The sequence below is a fragment of the Chanodichthys erythropterus genome, chromosome 8 (genome assembly GCF_024489055.1).
Source record: "Chanodichthys erythropterus isolate Z2021 chromosome 8, ASM2448905v1, whole genome shotgun sequence".
Taxonomy (NCBI): domain Eukaryota; kingdom Metazoa; phylum Chordata; class Actinopteri; order Cypriniformes; family Xenocyprididae; genus Chanodichthys; species Chanodichthys erythropterus.
In genome coordinates this window covers 21,825,323-21,852,731 of record NC_090228.1, presented here as the reverse complement: position 1 = coordinate 21,852,731, position 27,409 = coordinate 21,825,323, and the positions used below count along the sequence as shown (strand labels likewise).

General features: G+C 35.9%; 1 protein-coding gene across 1 annotated transcript; it reads left to right on the top strand.

Annotated features, from left to right (window-relative positions):
- The first annotated feature begins 442 nt into the window (after positions 1 to 442).
- Positions 443 to 26,643, top strand: tmcc3 (transmembrane and coiled-coil domain family 3). The gene is made up of 4 exons (XM_067392319.1): positions 443 to 657; positions 19,575 to 20,524; positions 22,029 to 22,164; positions 24,913 to 26,643. The coding sequence occupies exons 1-4, from the start codon at positions 595 to 597 to the stop codon at positions 25,213 to 25,215; spliced, it is 1,452 nt and encodes a 483-aa protein (XP_067248420.1). The 5' UTR covers positions 443 to 594; the 3' UTR covers positions 25,216 to 26,643.
- The last annotated feature ends 766 nt before the right edge of the window (positions 26,644 to 27,409 follow it).

Here is a 27,409-nt window from a genome sequence, read left to right as displayed (position 1 = left end):
AAGGAAGATATTTGGAAGCATGTTTGTAGCCGAGCAGATCTCGCCACCCATTAACTACCATAATAGGAAAAAAAAAAAATACTATGAGTCAATGTGAGGCGAGATCTGCTTGGTTACTAACATTTTTCCAAATATCTTCCTTTGTGTTCAGCAGAACAAAGAAATTTATACAGGTTTAAGGGGAACTTGTGTTGTGATGACAGAATTTTTCTATTTATATTATATTTCAGCTTTATTTCAAAAACGATATTTGATAGTGTTATTTAACAAAATAACTAAATTTTTAATAACGTGTTTATATTTTTGTAAATTGAAACAAAAACATTTTACCACCTGTAGTAACTGTTACCTCCCCTAAAAGGCTGTGACGCAATGACGAACTGAGCGTGTCCGCCCTCTCTCTCTCTCTCTCTCTCTCCAAATAAATGTGCACCAGGGTTGAGTGACGGAGTAGTGAATGTGTGTGTCGCGCAGATTACAAAGAGGACCGAGAGCGCGCGGCGGTGCCCCGCACCCCGTGACACAATGTAGCAAAGTAGACCGCAGTAAACGCACATGAGAGTCCAGTTTGACCGGACCGAAGTGGACTGAACTATGCCCAGCGCCGAGAGAACTTTACCTGAACTCGAGAGGAACTCTTTCTTACATTGCGACATGGTTAGTTATGCTTGAGTCTTTTTAATCCATCCATGCAGCATGTTATCTAACCCTCAGACTGTGCATATGTGTGAATATCATATGATATGATGTGTTCTGCTGTTTATGGTTCATGCTCTAAGATGTTGTTGTTTATCAGTCTCGTGCTTACCCGAAATATCCATTTAGTTTTACTATAGTAGCACTGCAGTATTGTTTTGCTGTAACAATGGTGTGTTGATACGGTGGTTTTGCTTTACATACCGCGGTTTTACTTGGTATTGGTATCATGTTTTTATTTGAATATTGCTATGAATTTTATAACAAGGTTACTGTAGTAAAACCACGTTTAAATGTTGTATGTCTATACTTGCATCTAAAATGTCAAACTTATATAGGCTAATGCTGTGTAGCCTATACAGCATTATAGTGTCTCTGTTTAACCCTTACAATGGCAACAACATATACCTCAAATTCTTTCATCGCTGTTTATTCTTAAATTAGGACTTGATAGTTTCAAAATAGTGGTTGAATTCAAGTTTTAATTTCATGGGCGATACAAACGATAATATTTACCTTTGAACTGACATCTCACAACATGCTGACATGTTACTTTTAGATAAATGCTGTTCTTTTGAACTTTCTATTCATCAAATAATCCTGGAAAAAATGTATCATGGTGTTCGCAAATATATTATTAAGCAGCACAACTTGTTAATAAGAAACATTTTTTGACACCAAATCCACGTATTTGAAAATTGGAGTAATGGATGCTGAGAGGCTTTGCCTTCACATGAATACATGACATTTTACAGCATATTAAAACAGAAATTTTAATTATATTTAACTATATTTTACTGTATTTTTATAAGTAAATGCAGCCTTGGTGAGCATAAGAGACTTCTTAAAATCTTACTTACCCCAAACTTTTAAACTACATGTCTGAGCCATTTGAGTTATTTGCATGATCTATGCATTTTGCGCAAGCCTTCCTCATAAAAATAATAATAAAAAATATATATAAAAGGGTCAGTTGGGATTCTACCATTTTATTTGTTCAGTTTATCCAACAGAGTTTTTGGTATAAACATTAAAAAAAAAATCGCAGAGTAATAAAATACTTAAGCAATACCTATTGTAAAAGTGTAAACAAACTGTGTCTTTCCAAAGAGTGTGTTCAAAGGTCATTGGATAAAATAATAGTGATACTTAACCCCAGTTAGACCGGTTACACTGGTGTTTCCTCATAATGGAAAGAGTTAATGGTGATGCTTCACCATTCAATTCATGGAAATCAAAATCCCAAGTATCTTTTGCACACACGCCTAAACCACATTGTTATGCGTTTTAAAACTGGGGTGATGGTGGCATGCTGGGGCATGTGCTTGGGTCTTGAGTCGGGCTGTTGTAAGCAGAACAAGTGCGTCTGTGTCCAGCATGTGCGTGCGCGCGTGTATAGACCCCCTGACCCCTGGCACTAAGACAATTTGCTTGCCAGACTGAAGCTGCGCCCGCATTGTTTTTTTTTAATGCGACTAGTCCCTGCTTAGAAAAAGAACATGTTGGTTTGTCATGATAAATCTCAAGAGTGTTTGTGAGTGAAGAAAATGAGTGCATTAGCAGCACTGCATCAGTACGTGTTTAAATGAGGCTCTTGGAGGAAACATTTACATGCTGTTAGTGCAGAAGTGTGATTTAGTGAATGGAAGAGTTGCTGATAGGCTTAATTGATTGTTTTGAATGTGTTTGCCAGTGCGTTATTAAGCCTGGCGTTAATGGAGAACGAACGTAAAACGCATTCGATTAGCCTTTCGTAATTGAATTGTTTTACGTGTACGGTTTGATGTATCATAAACGTTGCGTTAGTGAAGCTGTTTTTTTTTTTTTTAATCATCCCATTGGATGAAGCGATGCAGTATTGATTAAATGACAGATCAAATGGAACCAAACATTGAGTTCATATGACCAGTAATGCTCAAGTGAGGCTAAACATTGTTTGTGCTTTTTAATAGGCATCCCAAAGTAGAAAACTCAAACATGTTTATTGATTTATCTAAATGAGGACATATTATTGACTTCTATTGCTTTTACAAGCATTTTTTTGCTTTTATTTGGTTGCGAATTCAGCTTGTCAAGTTTTAAAAGATAAAAGGATCTAGCTGGGTGACAGATTCAGTTTTGTGGAAATTAGAATATATATAATAATGAAAAATAAAATAGTAAGTCACATTTTTAAATTATTTATATGCATTATTCAATGTCCATTACAATGGAAGTGTGTGGGGCACAAATTACACCAAAAGAAAATTGTTTTATTAGTGTATGTGTTATAAAACTGCTTGCATGTTTCTTGCTATGTGTGCATATGTTCATATAAAGCTGCCAGATATGTACATTTGCACAATATGTGAGGATACTATTACTAGAAAGAAATGTGACATAACAATCCACATATATTTTGAAAATTAAATAATAAATGTACAAATTTGATGTTTTAAAATGTGAAATTTAAATTTTTGGTGTTTAGACCAGTGAAAATGTTGGCAGGGCAAGTAGACCTTTGATCCAAAAGCATTGTTTTAACAAAGATTTGCAAACTGCATCAGCTTAAAGGGTTAGTTCACCCAAAAATTAAAATTCTGTTACTTACCCTCATGCCATTCCACCTGTAAAACCTTCGGAACACAAATTAAGATATTTTAGTTGAAAACCGATGGCTCTGTGAGGCCTCCATAGGGAGCAATGACATTTCCTCTCTCAAGATCCATAAAGGTACTAAAAACATATTTAAATCAGTTCATGTGAGTACAGTGGTTCAATATCAATATTATAAAGTGACGAGAATATTTTTGGAGCGCCAAAAAAATAATAAAATAAATATACTTATAAAGTGATGGCCGATTTCAAAACACTGCTTCAGGAAGATTCGGAGCGTTATGAATCAGTGTATCGAATCTGCTGTTCGGAGCGCCAAAGTCACGTGATTTCAGCCGTTGGCAGTTTGACACGCGATCTGAATCATGATTCAACACACTGATTCATTTGTGCTCCGAATCTTCCTGAAGCAGTGTTTTAAAACGCACCAAAAATATTCTCGTCGCTTTATAACATTAATATGAACCACTGTACTCACATGAACCGATTTAAATATGTTTTAAGTACCTTTATGGATCTTGAGAGAGGAAATGTCATTGCTCCCTATGAAGGCCTCACGGAGCCATCAGATTTCAACTAAAATATCTTAATTTGTGTTACGAAAATTAACGAAGGTTTTACGGGTGTGGCATGAGGGTGAGTAATTAATGACAGAATTTTCATTTTTGGGTGAACTAACCCTTTAAAGTGGTTTGAAGCATAGTTTCTTGCTAATATGATGTGGACTTTAATAGATCATTCTCTTGAGCACATAAGCAAACTAAAATAATCAGTACATTATCTGCTATTCTACTTGAATATATACATTTAATTCTATATATATGAAATTGTATATTAAAATCCTCCTAGATAAAAACAATTTTTCCAAAGGGAGGTGTTGTCATACGTAACGTCTGGGGACAATTTTGTCCACTAAATGGAACCACTTAGCGCACAAAAGCATTTGAGAATGCAGTTGTTCTTCTGAGGACATTGTGATGGTCATGGGTATTCTGTTGTTTCCAGGGTAACCTGTAGAATCCCCCCTCAACACCCTCACCAGCATGTGGAGCATGTCTGGATATTGAACTGATGCAATGTCTGAATATTGGACTGATTGCCCCCCCCATACACACAAAAATCATCAGTGTTGGTGTCCACATGTCAAATGCTTGCAGTGTTGACACACTCTCACTGAGTCTCACTCAGAGTTATTAGTGTCCCTGTGGTGACACTTTGTCCTGTGTGGCCATAACTTACTGCTGTACTATTGTGTGCGTGTGTGTCACAAATAAGATTGTGGAACTGGCTGTGCCCCAGAATGCTCTCTGTGAAGGCAGGAGATTTGTGGATGAGGGTGGATCTGGTATTTTATATCATCCCCTGTATTGGAAGAGACTTCCAATGTGTTTACTAGAGGAAAACAAATTAAAGCAATGTTCTGAGTTTGATATAATTGAAGTCTTATGCAGCGTCTGTGATGTTGTTGATTACCACAGAAAGCAATTTTGATGCATCATTGAGTTTGTAAAGATAAACCAAAGTGGGCTTTAGTAATGCACTTTCAATGGAAGTACATAGGCCAAAACAATACGCTAAAATATATCTGATGCACTATACATTAAGCACTTATAAACTATGTATTCATCCGTGTAGTTTATGAACTTTATAAGATTATTTCGTCAGTCTGATAGCTCCTCCCCCTCTGCTATGTAATTAAAGCTGCGGCAGTTGAGTGCATGAAGTGTCCAACATTCCACACTTTTTGGTTAATTAAGTGCATCATCAGGGTATTTAAAGACGATCATCAGGGTATTCGATTCATTATCGCTAACGATAATACATTTAATCGATAAAACTTATTGTTCGTTGATTAAGCAGGTTCATGAGCGTGCGTGCTGCTCAACCGCGAAAAATGTAAAGCAAATACGAGGAAAAATGAAGCGAGTGCGCCGGAGTCATGTTTTGGACCATTTTACAGCTAGAGTTACACCTTCATCATGAATAGTTTGTGTGTGCATTCTAGAAATAACGCTGTAGTAAAGTGTGCCGGTGATCATCTTCAGCTTAAGCACATGCAGCTCAAACTAATAATGACTATGATTGGGACTGTCATAGTGTTGTCAAAAGTACCGACTTCGGTACCTAGTCTGTACTGAAATTTTAAAAACGAGACGCTTTGAGCGCTGTTGAGTGGATTCGTAAACATCTCTGGCCGTTGTTTTCACAGCTCATCGGATATGTCTGTGATAGGCTTCAATGATCAACGCTGTAAAAACGTTGTAAATAGTCATCAATTAATCTCTTCACTAAGCGCTTACACAGATACACACGGGAGCGTTTGAAAGCAGGCGTCTATCGCGGATCGGTCCACTGTTAGACGCCTGCTTTCAATCGCTCGCGCTCCCACTTTCAAAACGCTTTCAAATTCAAACACTTCCGTGTGCTTTCAAATGCTCCCACGCGTTGATCATTGTTGCCAATCACAGGCATATCCGATGAGCGCGTCAACACAATAGCCAATCAGAGATGTTTATGAATCCGCTCAACAGCGCTCAAAGCGTCACGTTTTTAAAATTTCAGTACCGATAGGTACCGAAGTCGGTACTTTTGACAACACTAGACTGTCATATTGCATAACATTATAAAGAGAACAAAATTGTGATAAAACGTAAAATTATTTGGGTTTAGTTGCCCTTTAGTTGTTTCATCGCGTTGCTCCAGGAAGAGCACGTCCACAACAAGATTCTGAATAGCACGTAAGTTCAAGTTCACTTGTACATTTGTGTCATTTTGTAAGCAATAAGGTACGAGAGGCTGTGCTGTATCGTGAATAAGTCACGGCTGAAGACTCTACTTTCAGCTGTGACTTATTCACGATACAGCACTAGCCTCTAAGTAAACGTTTTCTAAAACCCTTCCTTCCGCGAGAAAAAAATAGTCCCTGACTGTGAACAGCAACAGAAGTTACATTTTCACACCATTAGATGGCAGCAAAGTCTGTCTTTATGAGTGAACAAGACGCAGCTGACAAATGCTTTGACTAGCGCTGTCAGTCACGGGAAAACCCATTAAATGTTAAAAGGACAGGATGATACATCGGACATTTAAACAGATTTTTTTATTACGAACATAGGACTGACCTGAAGGAAAATGCTAAATCTCGCTTGCTTGATCTTTTTCTCACGACACTCTTCTATATAATACAGTAAGTTTCAATCAACAATATCAATTGAGAACATACAGTTGCTAAGAGTGGTTGCTAAGGGTGTTGTATAGTGATACACAGAACCGTTGGGTGAAGCGGTCATAGCCGTGTTTTATTGTGTATAAAACACAGCTACTGAACAATCAGAATCAAGGACAGGAACTAACCGTTTTATAATTTGTATTATGTTTATTTTGTATATATCTGATTAATCTCTCATAGGATGCATTTCTTTGACTTAACGCGCTAGCAAGTGCTCCGGTTCATTGGTGTTCATTCAGTGCGTGGCTCGCGCAATTCAAACAGCAATGCACTAATAATAGTAACTATGATTGGGACTCTCATATTACATAACATTAAAGAGAACACTATTTTAGTAAATTGTTGTGAATTCATTAGGTTAAGTTGCCGTTTTAAGCGAGTTGTTCTAGGAAGAGTGCGTCCAACAGGCCATACTGTAATAACATTAACAAGCACGCATCGGAGGCGCCGTTGATGACACGTTGTATTAGTCGTTATATTTGATTATTAAATAAGTAATTTAATAAATTATCAATCACATCAGCTCATTTAACAATCCTACCAGCCACTTTATTCAGATTAAAAACCCTTCTCATTCATTTGGTGAGGAACATGGAGTTTGCACACCCTGTCATGCTGTTGCAGCCACTGCAGTATACGCATATTGCAGTATTATGGCTAATGATTAATTGATTGTTAATTTAAACGACAATTGATCATGGGAATTTAAGTAAATTGACATCTCTAGTGTGAAAACTACTTAAACACACTATTTATACAAAAAAAAAGTCATAAAATAATGCATAGGTAAGTGAATTGGGATGCATCGCATGTCTTGTGTGAATTGATTTTGTGGTCATGTGACAAAATACATACAAGGATATGATGTAACCACCAGTGAAAAAAATGTTTACATTGATTTAATTTCACATTTTTATGATAAGGCAAAGTTTTGAATGTGGTGGGACTCCACAAAACATTAATGGTGTATATATTATAATAATTCATTAAATTTGTAGGAAAAAAAAACTTTGAAATCTTTTTAAATTCTTTAAAGCTAGATATATTTTTTCAAAGCCATACAAAACCAACATGAATACAATTCTAAGAACTTGGCACATGTTTTAAACTGTTTCTTCATCATGGGACATTCTTCATTTTGAATGTCTTGCCTCATAGACTTTCTTTGTTAATGCATTACTATAAACGCAATGCATGGTTGTTTTTACAGACTGAAGCCAGAATCATAGTCACGGATGTATTGAGTCCAGAACATTAATTTTAATGTCACTTAGTTTAATTATAGCATATAGCTAGGTTTCACAAGTTCACCTGCCTATCCAGTCTTAAAGGGATAGTTCACCCAAAAATGAAAGTTCTATCATCATTTACTCACCCTCAAGTAGTTCCAAACCTGTATGAATGTCTCTGTTCTGCTGAACACAAAGGAATATATTTGTTGGAATGGCAATAACCAAACGGGTCTCACCCCCCATTTAGTAGGAAAAATAAGTACTATGGTAGCCAATGGCAGGGAGACCTTTTTGGTAACAGACATTCTTTCAGATATCTTCCTTTATGTTCAGCAGAATAAAGAATTTCATACAGGTTTGGAACTACTTGAGGGTGAGTAAATGATGACAGAATTTTCATTTTTGAACTATCCCTTTAATAGTTAATCGTAAATGAACCTGGCATGCTGTCCTCGAGGGAGGCTCGATCCCAAGGCTCGGCTTGAGCTCTGAGCTAACCCACTAATGGTATTACACAGAAATGGAAAGATTGGAATAGAGGAAGAGATGGGGAGGTGGAGGGATGCCAGAAGAACTGTCACAGGGACAGCAAAATGATGATTGGCATGACTGAATGATTGGGCTCCTCCTGAACTTATGATTGGAACTTAATTTATTGTTGCCTTGTAACTGTGCATGTATGAAGAGTTTCCGTTTATGAGTGGGCACAGTTTAAGGTACTGGAAGTCAGTCTACATGTTTTTGCCCCCTGGCTCTTGAATTTCTGTGTACTTAGTCACATGACAAGCAGACAGAGCAGGTTTCTGCAGGACCTGCATGCTGGACACACCCCAGTGTTTATGTGTGACTTTGTGCAGATATGCTTGTTAAAAGTAACAACAGTGTGATAACGGATGGCTCGTGATGTGTTTGTGATTAAACATATTTAAGACAGTTATTTCTTGTGTCACAGAAAGCTTAGTTTTGGTATTTACAGTTTATTCTGCTGACACTAATTGTATAGTCAAAGGCAGCTAAAATAATCTTTCATTTATATGAGCATGTTTATGAGCATAGTTTGAGGAACCTTGTGGGTTTCAGTGTCTGATCTTTATATTTTTTAGATGAGATGAGCTGACCTCATTAACCAGTGTGATAGTTTACAGCACTGCATGTGGGTGGGAGTCATACTGTTTGATATTTCTTTTTTGATATAGTGTAAATTCCTCATTACTCAGTTTTTATTAAATTTATACTTATACTTTTATTAAACTTAATTATACTTTAAATTCAAATTTCGATAAATGTTAGATCTGTGCTAGAACTGGTACATCTAGTCAGGGTTTTTTTTGAAGGGGTTTATTTTTTATTTTATAAAATCAGTTTATTTGATGTTTTTATATAAAAGAGAAAAACTTGCTTTAGATGCGTTTAAACTGGGAGGGGGAGGGGGGGGGGGTAATTTACGATTTATTTATTTATTTTTAGCCAAGTAGATTTTCATTTTTGCTTCCTTCCAATATATTTTTTGCACACTAATGGGTCTGAGGCAAAAAGTTAACGCAGCTGTTTTTTGTGTACAATTAAAAATTCATGATGATCACAGAATGAAGTTTACATTTACTTTGTAAAAAAATAAAAACAACTGTGGTATGTTGAGATTTAAACTTTTTTTTTTTTTTTTTTACTTTGGTCATGTCTTATCTTGCTTGGGGCAGCCAAAATGCAGCCAAAAAAGGCATATGACCTCTCTGACTGCAAGTACTGAAACTTAAAGGATTAGTTCACTTTCAAATAAAATTTTCATGATAATTTACTGACCCTCATGTCATCCAAGATGTTCATGTCTTTCTTTCTCCAGTCGAAAAGAAATTAAGCTTTTTGATGAAAACATTCCAGGATTATTCCCCTTATATGGAAGGTGTAGGACATACAGAGTAAGCTTTTTGAAGAGTACGAAAGTGCAGTTTTGGCGGAACCACTTGGAAGGCGATCATTTGTTTATATAAAGCATATACATTTACAATTTTTTTAAAAAAAATGACCGATCGTTTCACTAGATAAGACTCTTATTCCTCGTCTGGAATCATTTAAAGCCCTTTGAAGCTGCACTGAAACTGTAATTTTGACCTTCAACCGTTTGGAAGCCATTGAAGTCCGTTATAAAGAGAAATAATCCTGGAATGTTTTCATCACAAACCTTCATTTCTTTTCAACTGAAGAAAGAAGGACATGGACTTGGATGACATGGGGGTGAGTAAATTATTAGGAAAATTTTATTTGAAAGTGGACTAATCCTTTAATGTAAACATTTCATTGAAACTGAGCAGCTCATTTTGTAGTAATTTTTTTATTTATTTATTTATTTTTTTGTCCTCAGAAATTTGAATACATTAACCCAATAAACAAACACCCACATTTACTTGTCAACAGCACCTATTTAGTTCTCAGATATTCATCCCACCCAGCAAAGGTGTAGAAATACAGAGGAAGTAGTAGGGCTGGGCGGTATATCGAGTTTGTATGATATATTGATGTATATTTATAACAATATGGAATGAGGCAATACCGCTTATATCGATATAGTTTGATTCGAGCGTTTTTGAAAAATAGCGGTGGAGGAAGAGTGAGCTGCTGAAGGGAAAATGCGTAATATACATTGTCATAAACATGAGACATGCTTAGGGCTTTAAAACCAACTCGTAAGACTAAGATATATAGTTAACACGTATAGTTTAAAATGGCTTGCTTCATCGGATGCTTCGAGACTTGCTGACAGATACTCGCGCTCTTTAATGTGTTTGTGATGTGGTGTTTTCCTCAGTGCATAACTTACATTTCACAAGTATATTCTCCATCTGTAAATGTTAGAAAGTCATGCAAATATTTCCATGTTGCTGTCTGGAGTGGACGAGCCTTCTGCTAGCATATCTCCTCTAAACTTCATAGATTTCCATGAACGAGAGCCGCCGCATGCTTGCTCGCACATAATTCTGACTAAAATGTTCATTTTGCTAAAATGTTTGTTGTTGAACAACATATGTGCCATATGCAGAATTTTAAACCTTCAAGTAAATGTATTTTTAAATATAGCAGTAGGCTAATAAAGTGACTATTGTAATGGAGTAATGAAACTATATGCTAATATATATAATTAGTCTGTGCTTTTATTTTCATATTTAGTTTATTGAATTTAAAAAGCATTATTTTTACTTTTAGATTGTAATGTTACAATGTAATGTAATTTTCCCTTTTTTGCACATATATAACATACTACATGGTTACATTCACTATTTTTGTTTTAACAGCCTTCAATATGAACATTGTTTGTAGTACAACATTATGTAGGATGTTCAATTTTTTTTTAAAAGAAATACAGATTTTTTTTTCCTAAATGCAAATAGAAACGTAGAAAATACTGAGATATATACCGTATATCGCCAAAAAATACAGAGATATAACTTTTTGCCCATATCGCCCAGCCCTAGGAAGTAGCATAGATACTTTTGATTTCTAAACACTAGAAGATGCTATTCTGTTATTTTAGTGTGCATATAAATACCAATAAGTATGTATCGAAGAATGTCAGATAAACATTATGCTGAAATGGGCTACTTTGGTTAAAGACAAGTGACTGATGTTTATAAAACGTTAATCTGCAAATCAGTTTCAGACTCGTTCAGACTTCAGACTACTATTCTGTTAGTAATGTTTCTTCCTGTTACCCTAGAGTGAACTTCTAGAAAGCTTTGTTTTTTTTGTGACTTCCTCATTACAGCATAACTGTTTCTTGTGGAACATTCCAGAGTTTGAGAACAAAGCCAAGAAACCAAGAAATGCTGCTGGTCATATAGACAAACGTTTCAACTGGGCACTTTTTGAATTTCACACTTTCCTAGTACTTAATACAAGCAGACATAAAACCAGGTTTTTGCATGGTGCACTTTGCTTGGAAAAGGGATTTGAGCTGTTTGTGTGTGTGGTTTGCTGTTGGTTTTATCACATTACCTCTAAAGCAGGGCTCTTTTGACTGGATTAAAGCTTAGCCAACACACACGCGCTAACACAGCTGCACAGCTCTCTTTCGCCAGTCGCCTGGTGTGTGCCTCATTCCCAATGAAGTTAAAGAGAGAATCAATCTTCTACTCAGGGGATTTGGAAAAGAAGAAAGAGAGCGAGTGAATACATCTCTTTTAGGATTTTTGTTTGTAGGAATTATGTTATGGACTTTGCGCCTAACTACTATGTGAATACAATCCCTTTCCCTAGGTATGTTATGTCATTTTGCACTTGTGTCAAAGTGCAACCCAAATTGGGGGATGCAAAATAATACTAATAATGGCATATGACAAATATACAATATACATCAATATACAGAGGCTGCATCTGTATTATGATGCTTCCTTATAAAGTAGGCAAAAAACAGTACATGAATAGAGTAGTATTTCGTAATTCATTTCATTCATTCAATTATTAATTAATAAAACTGGATGACTTACTACTAACTTCCAGCAAGATACTGAATTCACATTCAGTTGACACTTTACTATCCCATAAGACCATGTGAGAGAATTTGTAAATTACAGTTAAGCGGCACAACTTGCGCTGTTGGTCACATGACAGTGACAACCTGAGGAATGTAGTATGTCGGTTTCGTTCATACCATGCAGATCTTACTTTTTAGCTGTCACAATAGGGCTGTACAATTAATCAAATTTGTAATAATGATTACAGTTACGGATGCCACAATTATGTAATCGTTCAAAGGCGTAATTACACACACAAAAAAATTAAAATATATTTCCATTCACTTATATTACTTATATTACTTTTCTTTTTACAGGTTATCTTATGGTTGTTTTTTTGTTTTTTCAATTGTTTTAATTTTAGTATAACATTATTATACCATGGCATGCATATTTTTTTTTCACTTTTAAAGAAGAAACCAAACCAATGTATATTTGACATTTGAGACTAAAAGTTTTTCAGGAAGAGTGTTTTCAGCTTCAAACAATGGCATAAAGCTATTCAAAACATCTGTATCTTTGTTGTATTATATGATTACTAATTAATTTAGAACTTTTTACATAGGCAAGTATATGTTTTGCTGTAGTTTGCTTGGCCTATAAGATTTTGGTCATGTTGCCCACCCTAAGTGATCATGTTATTAAAGGGTTAGTTTTAGGGCTGTCAAACGATTAATCGATTGCGATTAATCGCATACAAACCAAAAGTTACGTAATATATGTGGGTGTACTGTGTGTAATTATTATGTACATATACATGAATGTGTTTGTATTTATATATTTGAGAAATATTTACAAGTATATGTATTTATTTATATTTTTATATAATTTATATTATATATAAATACAAATATTTTGTACATAAATAACATATTTCTCTTAAATATATACATTAACTTGTGTGTATTTATATATGCATAATAATTACACACAGTACTCACACATATATTATGCAAACTCAAACTTTTATTTTCTATGCGATTAATCGTGATTAATCGTTTGACAGCCCTAGTTAGTTTTACCCAAAAATTAAAATTGTGTCATTAATTACTCGCACTCAAACCAGCAAGAATTTTGTTCATCTTCGGAACACGGATGAAGATATTTTTGATGGAATCTGAGAGTTTTCTGTCCCTCCATAGACAGCTACGCAACTACCACTTTGACGCTTCAAAAAGTTCATAAAGGCATCGTAAAACGAATCCATATAAATTGAGCGGTTTAATCCAAATTTTCTGAAGAGACTCGATCGCTTTGTTTAATTTCGCCTTTTATTCACACTTAAACATTGACAAGCGAACATAAACAGAAATTCAACCGAACCTGCTTGATGAGTGAGAACAAATCTCATTGGTTCTTTCGGAAGCTCAAATGTGCTGCATAACACATGAACCTCATTGGTTCTTGCACGTGTCAAGCAAACATGCTTGAGCTCCTGTTTACCACAACTAATGTGTCAGTTGATGAATGATTATATGTAAATAAAAGCCTAAATTCAATCTGTTCATCTGGAAAAAAACAGACTGTAGAAAACCCTTTTAAAGTATGCATATTAGTCACACCGCCTGTGTGGGCAGTTAAACCAGTCTTATCATTTATCTTCGGGGATTGCCAATAGAAAAACCTGTTTCATTACGACAGAGCCCAAGCCTTTTGACCGCTTGATTTCAGATTAGATCTGAGTTTAGAAAACACTGGCTCTCCTATGAGGGTGGAAAACTGATCTTATATCTACTCTTGTACTTTTTTTGAGCTGTGTGTGTAATACGTAAAGTGTCTATCCAGCTATATTGGGTTGTAGTTTAAGCATTGTGTCTGTCAGAAACTGGCATCTCAGCATTTTTGTTATTTTTAGACTTGCTTATTTATTTATTTTTTTTTTAATGTCTTCTTTCATTTCCTCATTGTCTCCATTTGGCAATCAAACACTTCTCAGTTGAATGCAAATGATAAATTGTGTTTTTCATGGTTACTTGTTTGAGTGTGTGTGACATGCAGACAGTTTCATTAGTTTTGATTTCAATTTCATGAAGATGGTTTCATTTCAACAGTATTCTTTCTGTAGACCTCAGCATTATATAAAGCATGTAAACGAGCGTCTTTCACTCTCTCACACTCGCACACACACACACAAACAAGGGTTTTTATAAGTCTTCTGTGTACAGAATTGTTCTCTACTCGACGGCTGAGAGCTCTTCACATGATAGGCCACTGTGAGGTCACTTCCAAGAGCCACATGCTAACTAATCTTTTTATCTTAACCTCCCTCTCTCTCTCTTTCTCTCTCTCGAGTAATAATCCAGGGTTGGATTATACAATCTCAGTGAGTACACACATTCTTTGTTCAATTTGTTGTGGTGTAAACCTCAGTCAGGCTTTAGCTGTACAGATAAAACATGTACTTTTCAAATTGTATACTAACAGGTTCACTTTGTAAGAGCAGATAGAGATTCTGTTAGTTTCAGTTATAAATATCAAGAATCGTTTGACTATGAATAATTTGGCATAATTTGACTATGAATAATACTCAATAATATGTAATATTTGAATAATAACAAATCAATATAGTTTAATACTTTTTATTATTTTTTTTATTATCAAATCATTATTTAAAAAAAAATGAATAAATGCAGAGATCACCGATCATGCAAGTCAGACGCCAGGTGTGTGTATGTCACAGGAAGGAGAAAGTAAGGAAGGTTATATGAGCAGACGGCTTGTTACACGTTTGATCTGACTGCCCTAGTTCTCCAGAGGACTGTTTCTGCCCTGAAGATACTGATACAGTCTGGTCAAAGTCAGAAGAGGTTCAGAGGTGTATCAATGACACATACACAAACATGATGGAGCTCTTTTACAAGCATTAATCATTAAACGCTATTCAACAAGAAAAGACATGTTCATTTATAAAGGAATGCATTAGACAGGCAAATTAATTGGGCAATATTCAACTATTAGTGTTTTGCTATTAACAGATTCATAATTGTACTAGTTTTGAAGTTAAAGTATTTATGTTTTAAGTTTTCTTTAGAAAAAAAGACTTCATGACCGCTATAAATACATATAAACTCCTTTTCTGGAAAACGCTTTCAACTCAGTCTAACTTGCACTTCCAAGTTGTAGTTACCTAGGTGAAATAAATTCAGAGAATTTAAGAACCATTTTCAACACATTACAAAAATGTTTGAGGTATTAAAGGTATAGTTCACCCAAAAATGAAAATTATGCCATGATTTACTCACCCTCAATCTATCCTGGTGTATATATGACTATCTTCTTTCAGACGAACACAGAGATATATTTAAAACTAAAAATCCTTAGTCCTCTGAGGTTTATAATGGCAATTGGCCGCGTTTAGAAGTAAAAAAGTAATCTATCCATAAAAAAGGTAATCCATACGACTCTAGAGGGTTAATAAAGGCCTTCTGAAGCAGAGCGATGTGTTTTTGTAAGAAAAACATCCATATTTAAAACTTTATAAATTCAAATAACTAGTTTCCGGTGGTCGATCATACGCAGAATGCGCAAGTCGATTTGCGGCGAAAGAGTATCCTTTGACCTGACGCACAACATAATGAAGAATGTGGAGCCACAGAGGATTTCAATATAAGGGAAGCTTAAAATTGTTGCACAGCCCTATTTGTTTGAACCGCGAGAAGTGTCTAAGCTTACGCTACTCCTGCATCCTGCGTCATACATCGCATCAGAGGATTTCTCATTTGGCGCAAGTCGACTTGTGCATTCTGTGTACGGTCGTTCGCAGGAAGCTAGTTATTTGAATTTATAGTTTTAAATATGAATATTTTTCTTACAAAAATGCATTGCTTCGCTTCAGAAGGCCTTTATTAACCCATCGTATGGATTACTTTTTTTAATGGATGGTTGCATTATTTTTTTCTTCAAAATGCGGCTCCCCATTCACAACCATTATAAACCTTGGAGGACTAAGGATATTTTTAAATATATCTCAGATCATGTTCGTCTGAAAGATGGCGGCTTGAGGGTGAGTAAATCATGGGATAATTTTCATATTTGAGTGAACTATCCCTTTTAAAGGTGCAGTATGTAATGTTGACAACTAGTGGTTGAAATGGGTACTGCAGTCCAAATTAAAAATGGATAGAGTCTCCTTTCCAGACTCAATGCTCACATGGGTTGCCAGATTGGCATGCAACAGAAACAATTAAATGGATGTCAAGGCTTTTAAGGTCAAGTAGAATCTGCGATCTCTTACCCAGTTAATTTGCTGGCTTCCATGGCTGCAATATGCTTATATTTTTGTTTTTTCCATCGCCAATTGTCAAAATACTATTGGGTAAAATGGTAGTGGGCAGAATCACACAGGCCAAAACAAAAACAGACATTCAGTCACAGAATGGACATAGTATTGTTTTTGGTATGGTATTTTTATGCTTTAATGCAGTTTAAAAAAATTACAGGCAGCACCTTAAAAAAAATGATCAATGAATCTAAGATTTTGTTAGATTGTAACATTGGCCTGATAAGTCAAGTTACACTTCAGTCAACTGTCCTGAAACTCTGTACCATCTTTATGGTGGAAATGGTGAAATGAAACTAAGTGAATTGATGTCTGATATTTGATGCGTTTGCAAAATTTTGCCGTTGTCATCACCACAGATTAAACCACAGAGCTTTTAGCCAAAATGAGTTTGAGTGTGACAATGTGTGTTAAAATAAAAGCATTAAGCGTTGTCATATGCTTGAACCCAATTTATGATTCATTGGATGTATTGTATGAAAAAAAAAAAAAATTCTATTCAGATTCATTAACTGTGCCAGTAATGCTTGAGTTGGTGTATTTGCTCCCTGTGGTCTGCATTTGCTTGTCTTATCTTCTCTCTCTTTCACTGCAGTCGAGTCATAAAAGCCCATGTCCTTGATCTCTGTCGGCCTGTATGGCTAGCTGCCATGGTAACCGACAAATTTGATTTCAATGTAAATATCTGACATTTTAGACATCTGAATAAAGTTTTATATAAGCATAGACAGATAATTCACCCCTAAGAACCGATAATAATAAGTATTCTGTTCTGGAAAGAGCTTTTCTAAAGCCAAACTGATGGCTTATAACGTAGGAAATTGCAGCCTCCATCTGTCTCTTGTTAGCGTGTTTGTACGTGTTGAGATGCTGAATGTAGCTCTTAGTAAGGCTGGAGAATGGAGTGACGTAATCTTCACAGCCTTGAAAAGAAATTTGATTCTGAATAATTCACCCCAAAATGAACCTACTATTATCATTTATTATTTTTCTTATTAGCTAAAAATACTCATCTCCACCTTAGCTTAAAAACCTAATTTAGGCTTTTTAAGTAATCAAAGGCACCCTTTTTGAACTGATTAGAATTGCCAGGGAGATTTTTAGACCTAATATAGAAGAGAACATTTTCAGTATTGAAAAGAATGAATAGCCATTTCAATTCTAAAGCGATCGAATAGCTTTAAAAGACATGAGTGGTATAGACTACTTTTATGGTGCCTTTTTAGTCTTTTTGGAACTTGACAGTTTAATTTGGCATCAATTTTGGCACCTAAGACATTGTGCTACAGTAAAATCTCCTTTTGAGTTGCAAGGATAAAAAAGGGAACATTTTCAGAATTGAAAAGAATGAAGAACCATTTAAATTCTAAATGGATCGAATAGCTTTAAAAGACATGAGTGGTATGGACTACTATTTTTATGGTGCCTTTTTAGTCTTTTTGGAACTTGACAGTTTAATTTGGAATCAATTTTGGCACCTAAGACATTTTGCTACAGTAAATATCTCCTTTTGTGTTGCAAGAAAGAAAAAGAAGAAGTCTGACATGAATGAATTTTTTTTTAATTCATTTTTTGTTTTCACCAAATGATTCATCTCTATGTATTGGTATTGAGAAACCACCAGTTTTTGATTTTATTTGTTTTAACCATGGCAACTGTTTTTGTATCATGGCGCACAACAAATATTGCTACCTCCAATATCTCGGCTCAGGATGGTCTTAACTCCTTGGAACAAGCTGATTTTCACTTCAGGCCTAATGTAGTAATCAAAATTGATTTAAATTTCCATGTTTAAGGTGTGGTTACATTAGCAAAATTTTGGCAATTTTTTTGTGAACATGTCCATGGTGTCAATGGTGTAGCGATATGAAGCACAACTCACACAGAGGTCACATTCAAACCAAGCATCTTTCTGTTGGTCAACACATTTTTCTTTTTAACAAACTTTAAGAACTGTGCGCGTGAAGAAATTCATTTCCACTGGACCACTTGAGATGGACTGACCTGTAAATCATGAGTGAATTTGAGTCCATTTTTAGATGAACTACCCCTTTAGCTTGCCTGAATGCATTTTATGTCCTTTAGGACTCTAGGGATGGCTCATTATTGTCAGAATATTGCACAGGTTCATAAAGTGACCTTATGAAGAGCTTAATTCATTTCCTCATTTTGGGAGTTTTATTTTCTGGCTTAATCTGATTCTTTACACTTCACTGGGTCCACAGTTTATTTCAGGCCAAAAAATGTTGACCTAAATCTTCACTACTATGGAAAAAAAAGAAAATGAGGAACCATTTCATACATGGTGGTTACATTTGAGAAATCCTGAATCTTTTTCACTTCTGGGCAGTGATGTAATGTGACTGTGACTGAAAAACATTGACTTCTTGGCTTATTTCCTGTTCTAATAAACTATGTATCCTTTTGTTCTATGGTTGCTGAGGCAGTTTCATGACTTTTCTGGATTTTCTCCAGCTTTGTGCCCCGTCATCTGTTGGCTAGAAATATTTATTAAAAACTTTTTCTTCTTATTGACTACCTTCAGACATATGGCATCTCCAATAGAAAGTAAATGGTGTTAGCCCTTTTAATTAATTGAAATGTGCAGATATTTGTCTTTTATTTTTCACTTTTAACTCGTATGAGTTAAAACACAAGGTCCAGGCACTTTAAAACTTAATGGTGCTAATAAAAAGATAACTAAAACTATTAAAAATAGTTTTCGTTAATTGAAATAAAGCCGAGATAAAATATAAATATTAGATGAAAAACAGTTGAAGTACAATAAAGACTGAAATAAAAATGAAAGCAAAAATAGAAATATTAAAAGTAACAAAAGCATGAATATTATAAAAATGAACTAAAATAAATTAAAACAAAAGCTAATTAAAAATATTATAGTATATTTAAAAATAGTTAAAACAACAGTGTAATTTCACATATATTGTAAATATATGACCAGTACTGAACACAAGCACCCTTTTATCATATCCTTTTTAAAAGTTCATTCATTTTATTCTTTCTCTGTTTACTTTCAGGCGGAGAGAGGCGGTGACTTGAACACTCTTAGCGTGCCACTGGTCATGCGCAGAGGTGGTTCTGAGACTTGTTTGGACCTGGATTCTGATCTGGTGGTACGGGATACCCCACGATCACGCTCTGGTCTGGACACCCTGCAGCAGAAAGTTCTAAAAGTGAAAGAGCAGCTGCGAATTGAGCAAAATTTACAGGATGAAAACGTGGCAGAGTATCTCAAACTCATTAACAACGCCGACAAGCAGCAAAGCAGCCGCATCAAACATGTGTTTGAGAAAAAGAACCAGAAAACGGCACACAATATTGTTCAGCTGCAGAAGAAGCTAGAGCAGTATCAACGCAAGATGAAGGAGTGTGACATCTCGAATGGGACCAAACACACTCCTACACACTCCAAAGAAAATGAAATGCCCAAAGACAACCTCAAGGAAAGCGTTGTCACAGGAAGTGGGCGCCACGTACACTTGGACAAAGTCAGAACTATTGGTCCAGGAGTTTCGCTGTCGCCGCCGTTCTTCTTCAGCAAGCCTCGAGAGATAGCAAACCTCATTCGCAACAAGTTTGGTAGCGCGGACAACATTGCACAGCTGAAGAGCTCCATGGAGACGGGAAGTGGACTGCAGGCGGAAGGGGGAGCCCGAACTCTGAGCGGCAGTGCCACACTAACCCCTAAACCCAAATACCCGAGCGATGACGAATGCTCCACAGGGACATCGGTGTCAGTTGAGAGTAATGGTCATTTGGCTGGATCAGGTGCGACTGGACAGCACAGCGGGTCGGGGAGAGAAGGAGGCCACGGGGAAAGCAGCAGCCGGCTTGTGGAAGCCTGGGAGGAGATCAGGGAATTGAGGGATACTCAGAATCTACTGGCAGAAGACATCGAGACTCTAAAGTCCCAGTTTAAATGTGAATTTGAGAATATTACACAAACACTACAAGAGGAGCGGTTCAGGTTAATAGTCTTTTATAGTCATATTTTTTATTACAAATATGTTAATGTGCAACACAACTGTGATGTGTAAATAAATGTTTTTTTTTTTTAAGAATATTCATAGATACACAATGTATCTGTACCATATTGGTTATTGACAAATATTAGCGATATTAAAATTATTACTACTTTAATTTATCGGTAATGGTCGACATTGGAAATTAAGTTGTGTATGCTCTTTTATCATATTTTTATATTTTAGATGACCTTTTCTCTCATATCTCACTTAAAGGTGCAATGTATAATCTTTAGGAGGATCTATTGACAGAAATGCAATATAATATACATAACTATGTTTTCAGTGGTGAAAAGTGTTCGTCTTAAAGGGTTAGTTCACCCAAAAATGAAAATTCTTTCATTAATTACTCACCCTTATGTTATTCCACACCCGTAAGACCTTCGTTCATCTTCAGAATGAACAATTAATAACGCTACAACAAGAAACAATTAACACTTCCAATGCCCAGAAAGCTACTGAAGACGATTTAAAACAATTCATGTGACTACAGTGGTTCAACCTTAATGTTATGAAGCGACGAGAATACTTTTTGTGCACCAGAAAAACAAAATAACGACTTTATTCAACAATATCTAGTGATGCTGATTTCAAAACACTGCTTCATGAAGCTTCAAAGCTTTACGAATCTTTTGTTTCAAATCAGTGGTTCGGAGTGTGTATCAAACTGCCAAAGTTACGCCCCCCAGTGGTGAACCATTGAAATTTCGAAATGCTTATGATGTAACGAAGCCTCTTTTACTGAAATCATGTGACATTGGCAGTTTGATACACGCTCCGACCCACTGATTCGAAACAAAAGATTCATAAAGCTTCGAAGCCTCATAGTGTTTTGAAATCGCCCATTACTAGATATTGTTGAATAAAGTTATTTTGTTTTATTTTTTGGCGCACAAAAAGTATTCTCGTCGCTTCATAACATTAAGGTTGAACCACTGTAGTCACACGAACAGTTTTAAATATGTCTTTAGTAGCTTTCTGGGCATTGGAAGAGTTAATTATCTTGCTGGCGATGCAGGCCTCACTGAGCCATCAGATTTCATCAAAAATATCTTAATTTGTGTTCTGAAGATGAACAAAGGTCTTACGGGTGTAGAACAACATGAGGGTGAGTAATTAATGACAGAATTTTCATTTTTGGCTGAACTAACCCTTTATGCCACCATTTTGCGCTGGCATGTACAGTAGCCCTAAATGGACAAACTGTTCTATAGAGTGCGTTTGCTTGACTACCTACTGTCTTCTGTCTCAGGCAACGACATATTTGTCCTGTGTTGGCCACCGTAGATTCTCTATATTGCAATTCGCAACAACTAGATGCTGCTAAAATTTAAACACTTCACCTTTTAAAGTTCTCCTTTAAAAACACTTTAACATAAAAGTCCAGTTAACTAACTGTAATATTTAACAAATCTCAAAATTAATATTCATGTTGTTCTTCTATATTAGGTGTGAGCGGTTGGAAGACCAACTGAACGACCTCACTGAGCTTCATCAGAATGAGACCGCAAACCTCAAACAGGAACTAGCAAGCATTGAGGAAAAAATGGCCTATCAGGCTTATGAACGTGCCCGAGATATACAGGTATGCACAGACACACACATGCAACAACACTCAAACACTATGGACATGAGGACTAATCATCCTAAACTTATGTACAGCACTCAAAAGGAATATCAGCGTATATTTATTCTATGTCCAAACCAGCCGCAACGTGATAATGAGGTTAATTCGGGCTTTAATCCTAACCAGCTACAACTACAATGACTCATGACCACATGTATTGTAGACAACAAAAATGTTCTGATTTTGACTCAGGATTTAAGACCTCACACAAGTCAGGCTATGTCTGACTGGTAATCTGAAAAAAAAACTAAAGTTTAAACATTAACCTCAAATACTTCAGTTTTGATGTGAATGCTTATTATATGCAAGCATCTAAACTCATAGCCTTTGAATGTGTACTTCATTTGATAGTGTGCACAAACACAGGCAGCTGATGCATGAACCCTAGAAAGTTTCATCATTGTCCAGTGTCTGTGCTATTTCTCTCCAATAGATATGACAGATAAAGATGTTTTTTTACTTTATTTATTTATTTTTTATCTGGAGTTGTGGGTAATACCGGTATAATACCAGAAATACCGGTTCATTGGCAGAAACTGCTAAATGCCACTTTCCTTTGTCAGCAAAAGCCCACAGAGGAACCAATCAGAAGATGCAAATTGAATCATATGATTTCAAGATGAATGACTGTGTGCGCATGAGCCGGCTTTCAATTGCCGAGCTGCAAGTTTTTATCTTATTTTGTCAATCGTTACAGTAGCAAGTTAACACAACAGTGTTCCTTTTGCTGCTGTAAAACTGATAGAAACTGACGTTTCTAACTACTCTGTCTTGTCCAAAGAGGAGGACTTAGAGTTTTTTGCAGGAAAGAAGGAAAAAAAAAAAACGCACATGGACTTGCTGGTTTTGCTGCAAAAGACAGTCAAATTTGTTAAATACCAATGAATTGACTAAAGTGACATATTTCAAAATAAGGCATTTCAATAACTGACTAATAACCTTTTAATTGCCATTAAAATTAAATTACTGCACCTGAACATAGTATAAAAAAAATACCCAAAAATGCTCATGTCAGATAGACTTGAAACATGAATCTCTGCTTCTAATCACAAATCATGAGCTTTAATTGTAACCACACAACTTTTGTTTGCAAACTTTCATTGGAACTATGTTTTCGGGAAACACTGAATCATGGAACTATGTTGATAATGATGGAACGTACAACCATAGTTGGCAAACAATGCTTTTGGGAAAGCACACCAGGTTGGGATGCTGATGATCACAAGCGTGATTGATTTTAGTTGAATAAACAAGAAGTTAATCTTGAGCATTTACCTTTTTAAAGATAATTTGGCCATTTAGTTTGTTAGTTAGATTTTACCTTCAACAAAAATTGTTCCAAAAGAAACAAGCTTTGCAAAACAGACTTTAAAGGGTTAGTTCACCCAAAAATGAAAATTCTGTCATTAATTACTCACCCTCATGTCGTTCTACACCCGTAAGACCTTCGTTCATCTTCTTCAGAACACAAATTAAGATATTTTTGATGAAATCCGATGGCTCAGTGAGGCCTGCATCGCCAGCAATAACACTCCTTTTTCAATGCACAGAAAGCTACTAAAAACGTATTTTAAAACAGTTCATGTGACTACAGTGGTTCAACTTTAATGTTATAAAGCAACAAGAATACTTTTTGTGCATCAAAAATAACAAAATGGCGTCTTTATTCAACAATTTCTAGTGATGGACAATTTCAAAACACTGCTTCATGAAGCTTCGAAGCTTTACAAATCTTTTGTTGCGAATCAGTGGTTCAGAGCGCCAAAATCACATGTATAACAGTTCATATGTACGGGAAGGCGGAAACCGGCGAATATTTAAACCTAACTTTAATATAAAATAAACAAAGAACAAAAGGAAAGTAATGCCGGCAGACCCTCACGGACATCTGCCGGCCACACAAACATAATAAAACATAAAGTAAAATCCAGGCCTGGTCCTCTCTCGTCCTTCACTGTCGTCGCTCCCCTTTTATGCTTCCGGAGCTCCTCTGTGAGAGGTTCGAGACCGGTGCAAAGCGCAGCTGATTCTCGTTTACACTCGCGTCATCGGCCTCGTGCCATTCTGTCACGGCTCTCGCCCAGCCTGCTCGTCACAACATGATTTCAGTAAACAAGGCTTCGTTACATCATAAGTGTTTTGGAACTTCAATATTTATCATGACTTTGGCAGTTTGATACGCGCTCCGAACCACTGATTCCAAACAAAAGATTCGTAAAGCTTCGAAGCTTCATGAAGCAGTGTTTTGAAATCGCCCATCACTAGATGGGGTTGAATAAAGTTGCTATTTTTTTAGTTTTGGCACACAAAAAGTATTTTCATCACTTTTATAATATCAAGGTTGAACCACTGTAGTCACATGAACTGTTTTAAATATGTTTTTAATATTTGAAAATGGGAGTGTTATTGCTGCCGATTTAGGCCTTACTGAGACATCGGATGTTATCAAAAATATCTTAATTTGTGTTCCGAAGATGAACAAAGGTTTTACAGGTGTGGAACGACATGAGGGTGAGTAATTAATGACAGAATGTTCGTTTTTGGGTGAACTAACCCTTTAAGTGCAGCGACAGCAATTTCCACTGCCTGCTCAAAGCGCTCTGTATAATCACTGTAGAATTTCGGGTGCTGTTGTATTAAATATCAGCAATTTTGAAATGCTTTGAGAACTGGAATTGCAGTATCTCTGTTTTTTCCTCTTTGCAGGATGCTTTAGAAGTTTGTCAGACACGAGTGAGTAAGTTGGAGTTACAGCAACAGCAGCAGCAGGTCTTGCAGTTGGAAGGTGCCGACGCCAAAGTGCTGCTTGGAAAATGCATTAACATCATGCTGGCCATCGTCACTGTGATCTTGGTGTGCGTCTCCACCGCTGCTAAGTTTTCCGCTCCGCTAATGCGAAGTCGTCTACATGTGTTCGGGACTTTCGTATGCGTCTGTCTACTGGTGTACGGCTGGAGCAACTGGGAGCATTTGCAGTGCGCAATAGAACGAATGCTACTGCCTAGATGAGGGACGTGAAACGCGTTTGTATGCATGTTCAGCAACGTTCTCGTCAGAACAATTGCTCCTCCAGGGATCTTCCCTTCACAATGTGACTGTTCTAAGATGGCTTTAACATACACTTTTTGTCTATTTTGTGTTTGTGTTGATGTGAGCAAGATAGTATTCATGATGTACTGTAGCAAAAACGGGTCCATCTCTGTGACTTTATTGCGTTATTTCGAATAACATGTTTCCATTTGTCAGCCGTGTCTTAAAAGTAAAGGTTCACCACCTTTTTACAAATTTAATGTGCTTTTTTTTAGGTGGCGATGGCATGTTTGTGCTCACAAAAACAAATCTGGGTCACATTTCATCCCACAATCAATCATAAGAACAAAAAGAATGGAAAAAAATATATATAGCATAAAGAAAATGAAGACTAGGGAGCATATTTTCCTTTTTTGTACTGTGACATTGTCATGATGATACATTTTTATGGGTGTTTAACTTTGGAGAAATTCTCATTCTTGATTCTTATTAGGTTTTTATTACTGTCTGTGATGAATGGGATTCTGGAAACAATAATTTACAGTAATTTTAATATATAACATGATTTTTTTTTTTTTTTTTTTTCATTTTAATAATGAGATGTTATTGCAGTAATGAGATATTTGGGGAGATGTGATTTATTCCAAATGTTAGAATGCAGAACATGTCTTTGTCTTTAAGGGCTTGATTTTCTTTATGCAAAATTTTTTGTTTATTTCTCGAATTTAGGGTGAAATACAAGCCAGACGTGTTTTTGACATGCTTTGTAAGTTTCATTCGTTTACTAAGACTACATTTTCTAGCATTATTTGTACTATTGAAATGACCTGAAGTTCTTTTCACCGGCACTTTAAACACGGCGCCCAAGTTTGAGATTCTGTGTGGGTTTTTTTAAAAAAAATTTTATTATTATTAATCTTTAGTCTGAGCAACGGTGCTCTGTACTGACCACAAACTATAGAAACAAACACTTCTTTTTGTTTGCTAATAGAAATGCCTTAGGGGTTATAGAAACTAGAACAAGAGAAGGAAACAAATGTCTCTGTCAAGTTTATGTAACATTCTGAACTGTTCTTTGTGGAAGTTAGAATTACTATTTTTATATATTTTTAATTAGCTTTGTTTAATGTATGCTTTAATGATCCAGAATGCAAACTGATTTAAACATTATGACCATGTTCCTTTTGAGTGTGTGCCTGCCTGTGATGGTTTTGACTGAAGATTGTATAAGTCACAAAATCTGAATTTACCCATGAACATGAACTAAGATGTGGTGTAAAATTAGTTTTAGAGGCCTTTTATCTTTAAGCATGGGGATAGTGATTTTATTTGTTTTATACATGCTTCAGTGTCCATCTGGTAGGAAACTGGTCTGATTTGAAATCTTGTCAAAACCTAAAATAAATGGCCTCGTTTTCTCTTATTTTATGATTCTTTCTTTATTCAACCACCTGATGCATCTCTCATTGGGTTGAACCATTTGTGAACTAAGAAACTGTGAAAATGTAGCTGTTCCATTCTTTTCTTTTTTATACATCCGTACCTGTGCTGTTTGACATAAGTTACCTGAAAGATAATCCTTTGCAAGACTTCAAGGCTTGAATGTCTTTCATTATTTTCAAAGGTCACTGATGACTCTTGTGCTTCAGCGACTTTCAGGTTGTTGTCGCCCTCTTGTGGCTGATACAGGAAACGCAGCATGATGCACTTCGGTATGAAACTACAGAAGAAAAAAAGCTTCAATTAAAGGGTTAGTTCACCCAAAAATGAAAATAATCTCATTTATTACTCACCATGATGTCGTTCCACACCCGTAAGACCTTCATTAATCTTCGGAACACTAAGACTAAGACACTGGCTCCATGAGGTCTCCATAGCCAGCAATTAAATTTCCTCTCAAGATCCATAAAGGTACTAAAAACATATTTAAGTCAGTTCATGTGAGTACAGTGGTTCGATATTAATGTTATAAAGCGACAAGAGTATTTTTGGTGCGCCAAAAAAACTAAATATCGACTTAGTGACGGCCGATTTCAAAATATTGCTTCATGAAGCTTCGTAGCATAATGAATAAGCGTGTCGAATCATGATTCGGATAGTGTCAAACCGCCAAACTGCTGAAATCACGTGACTTTGGTGCTCTGAACCGCTGATTCATAACGCTCCGAAGCTT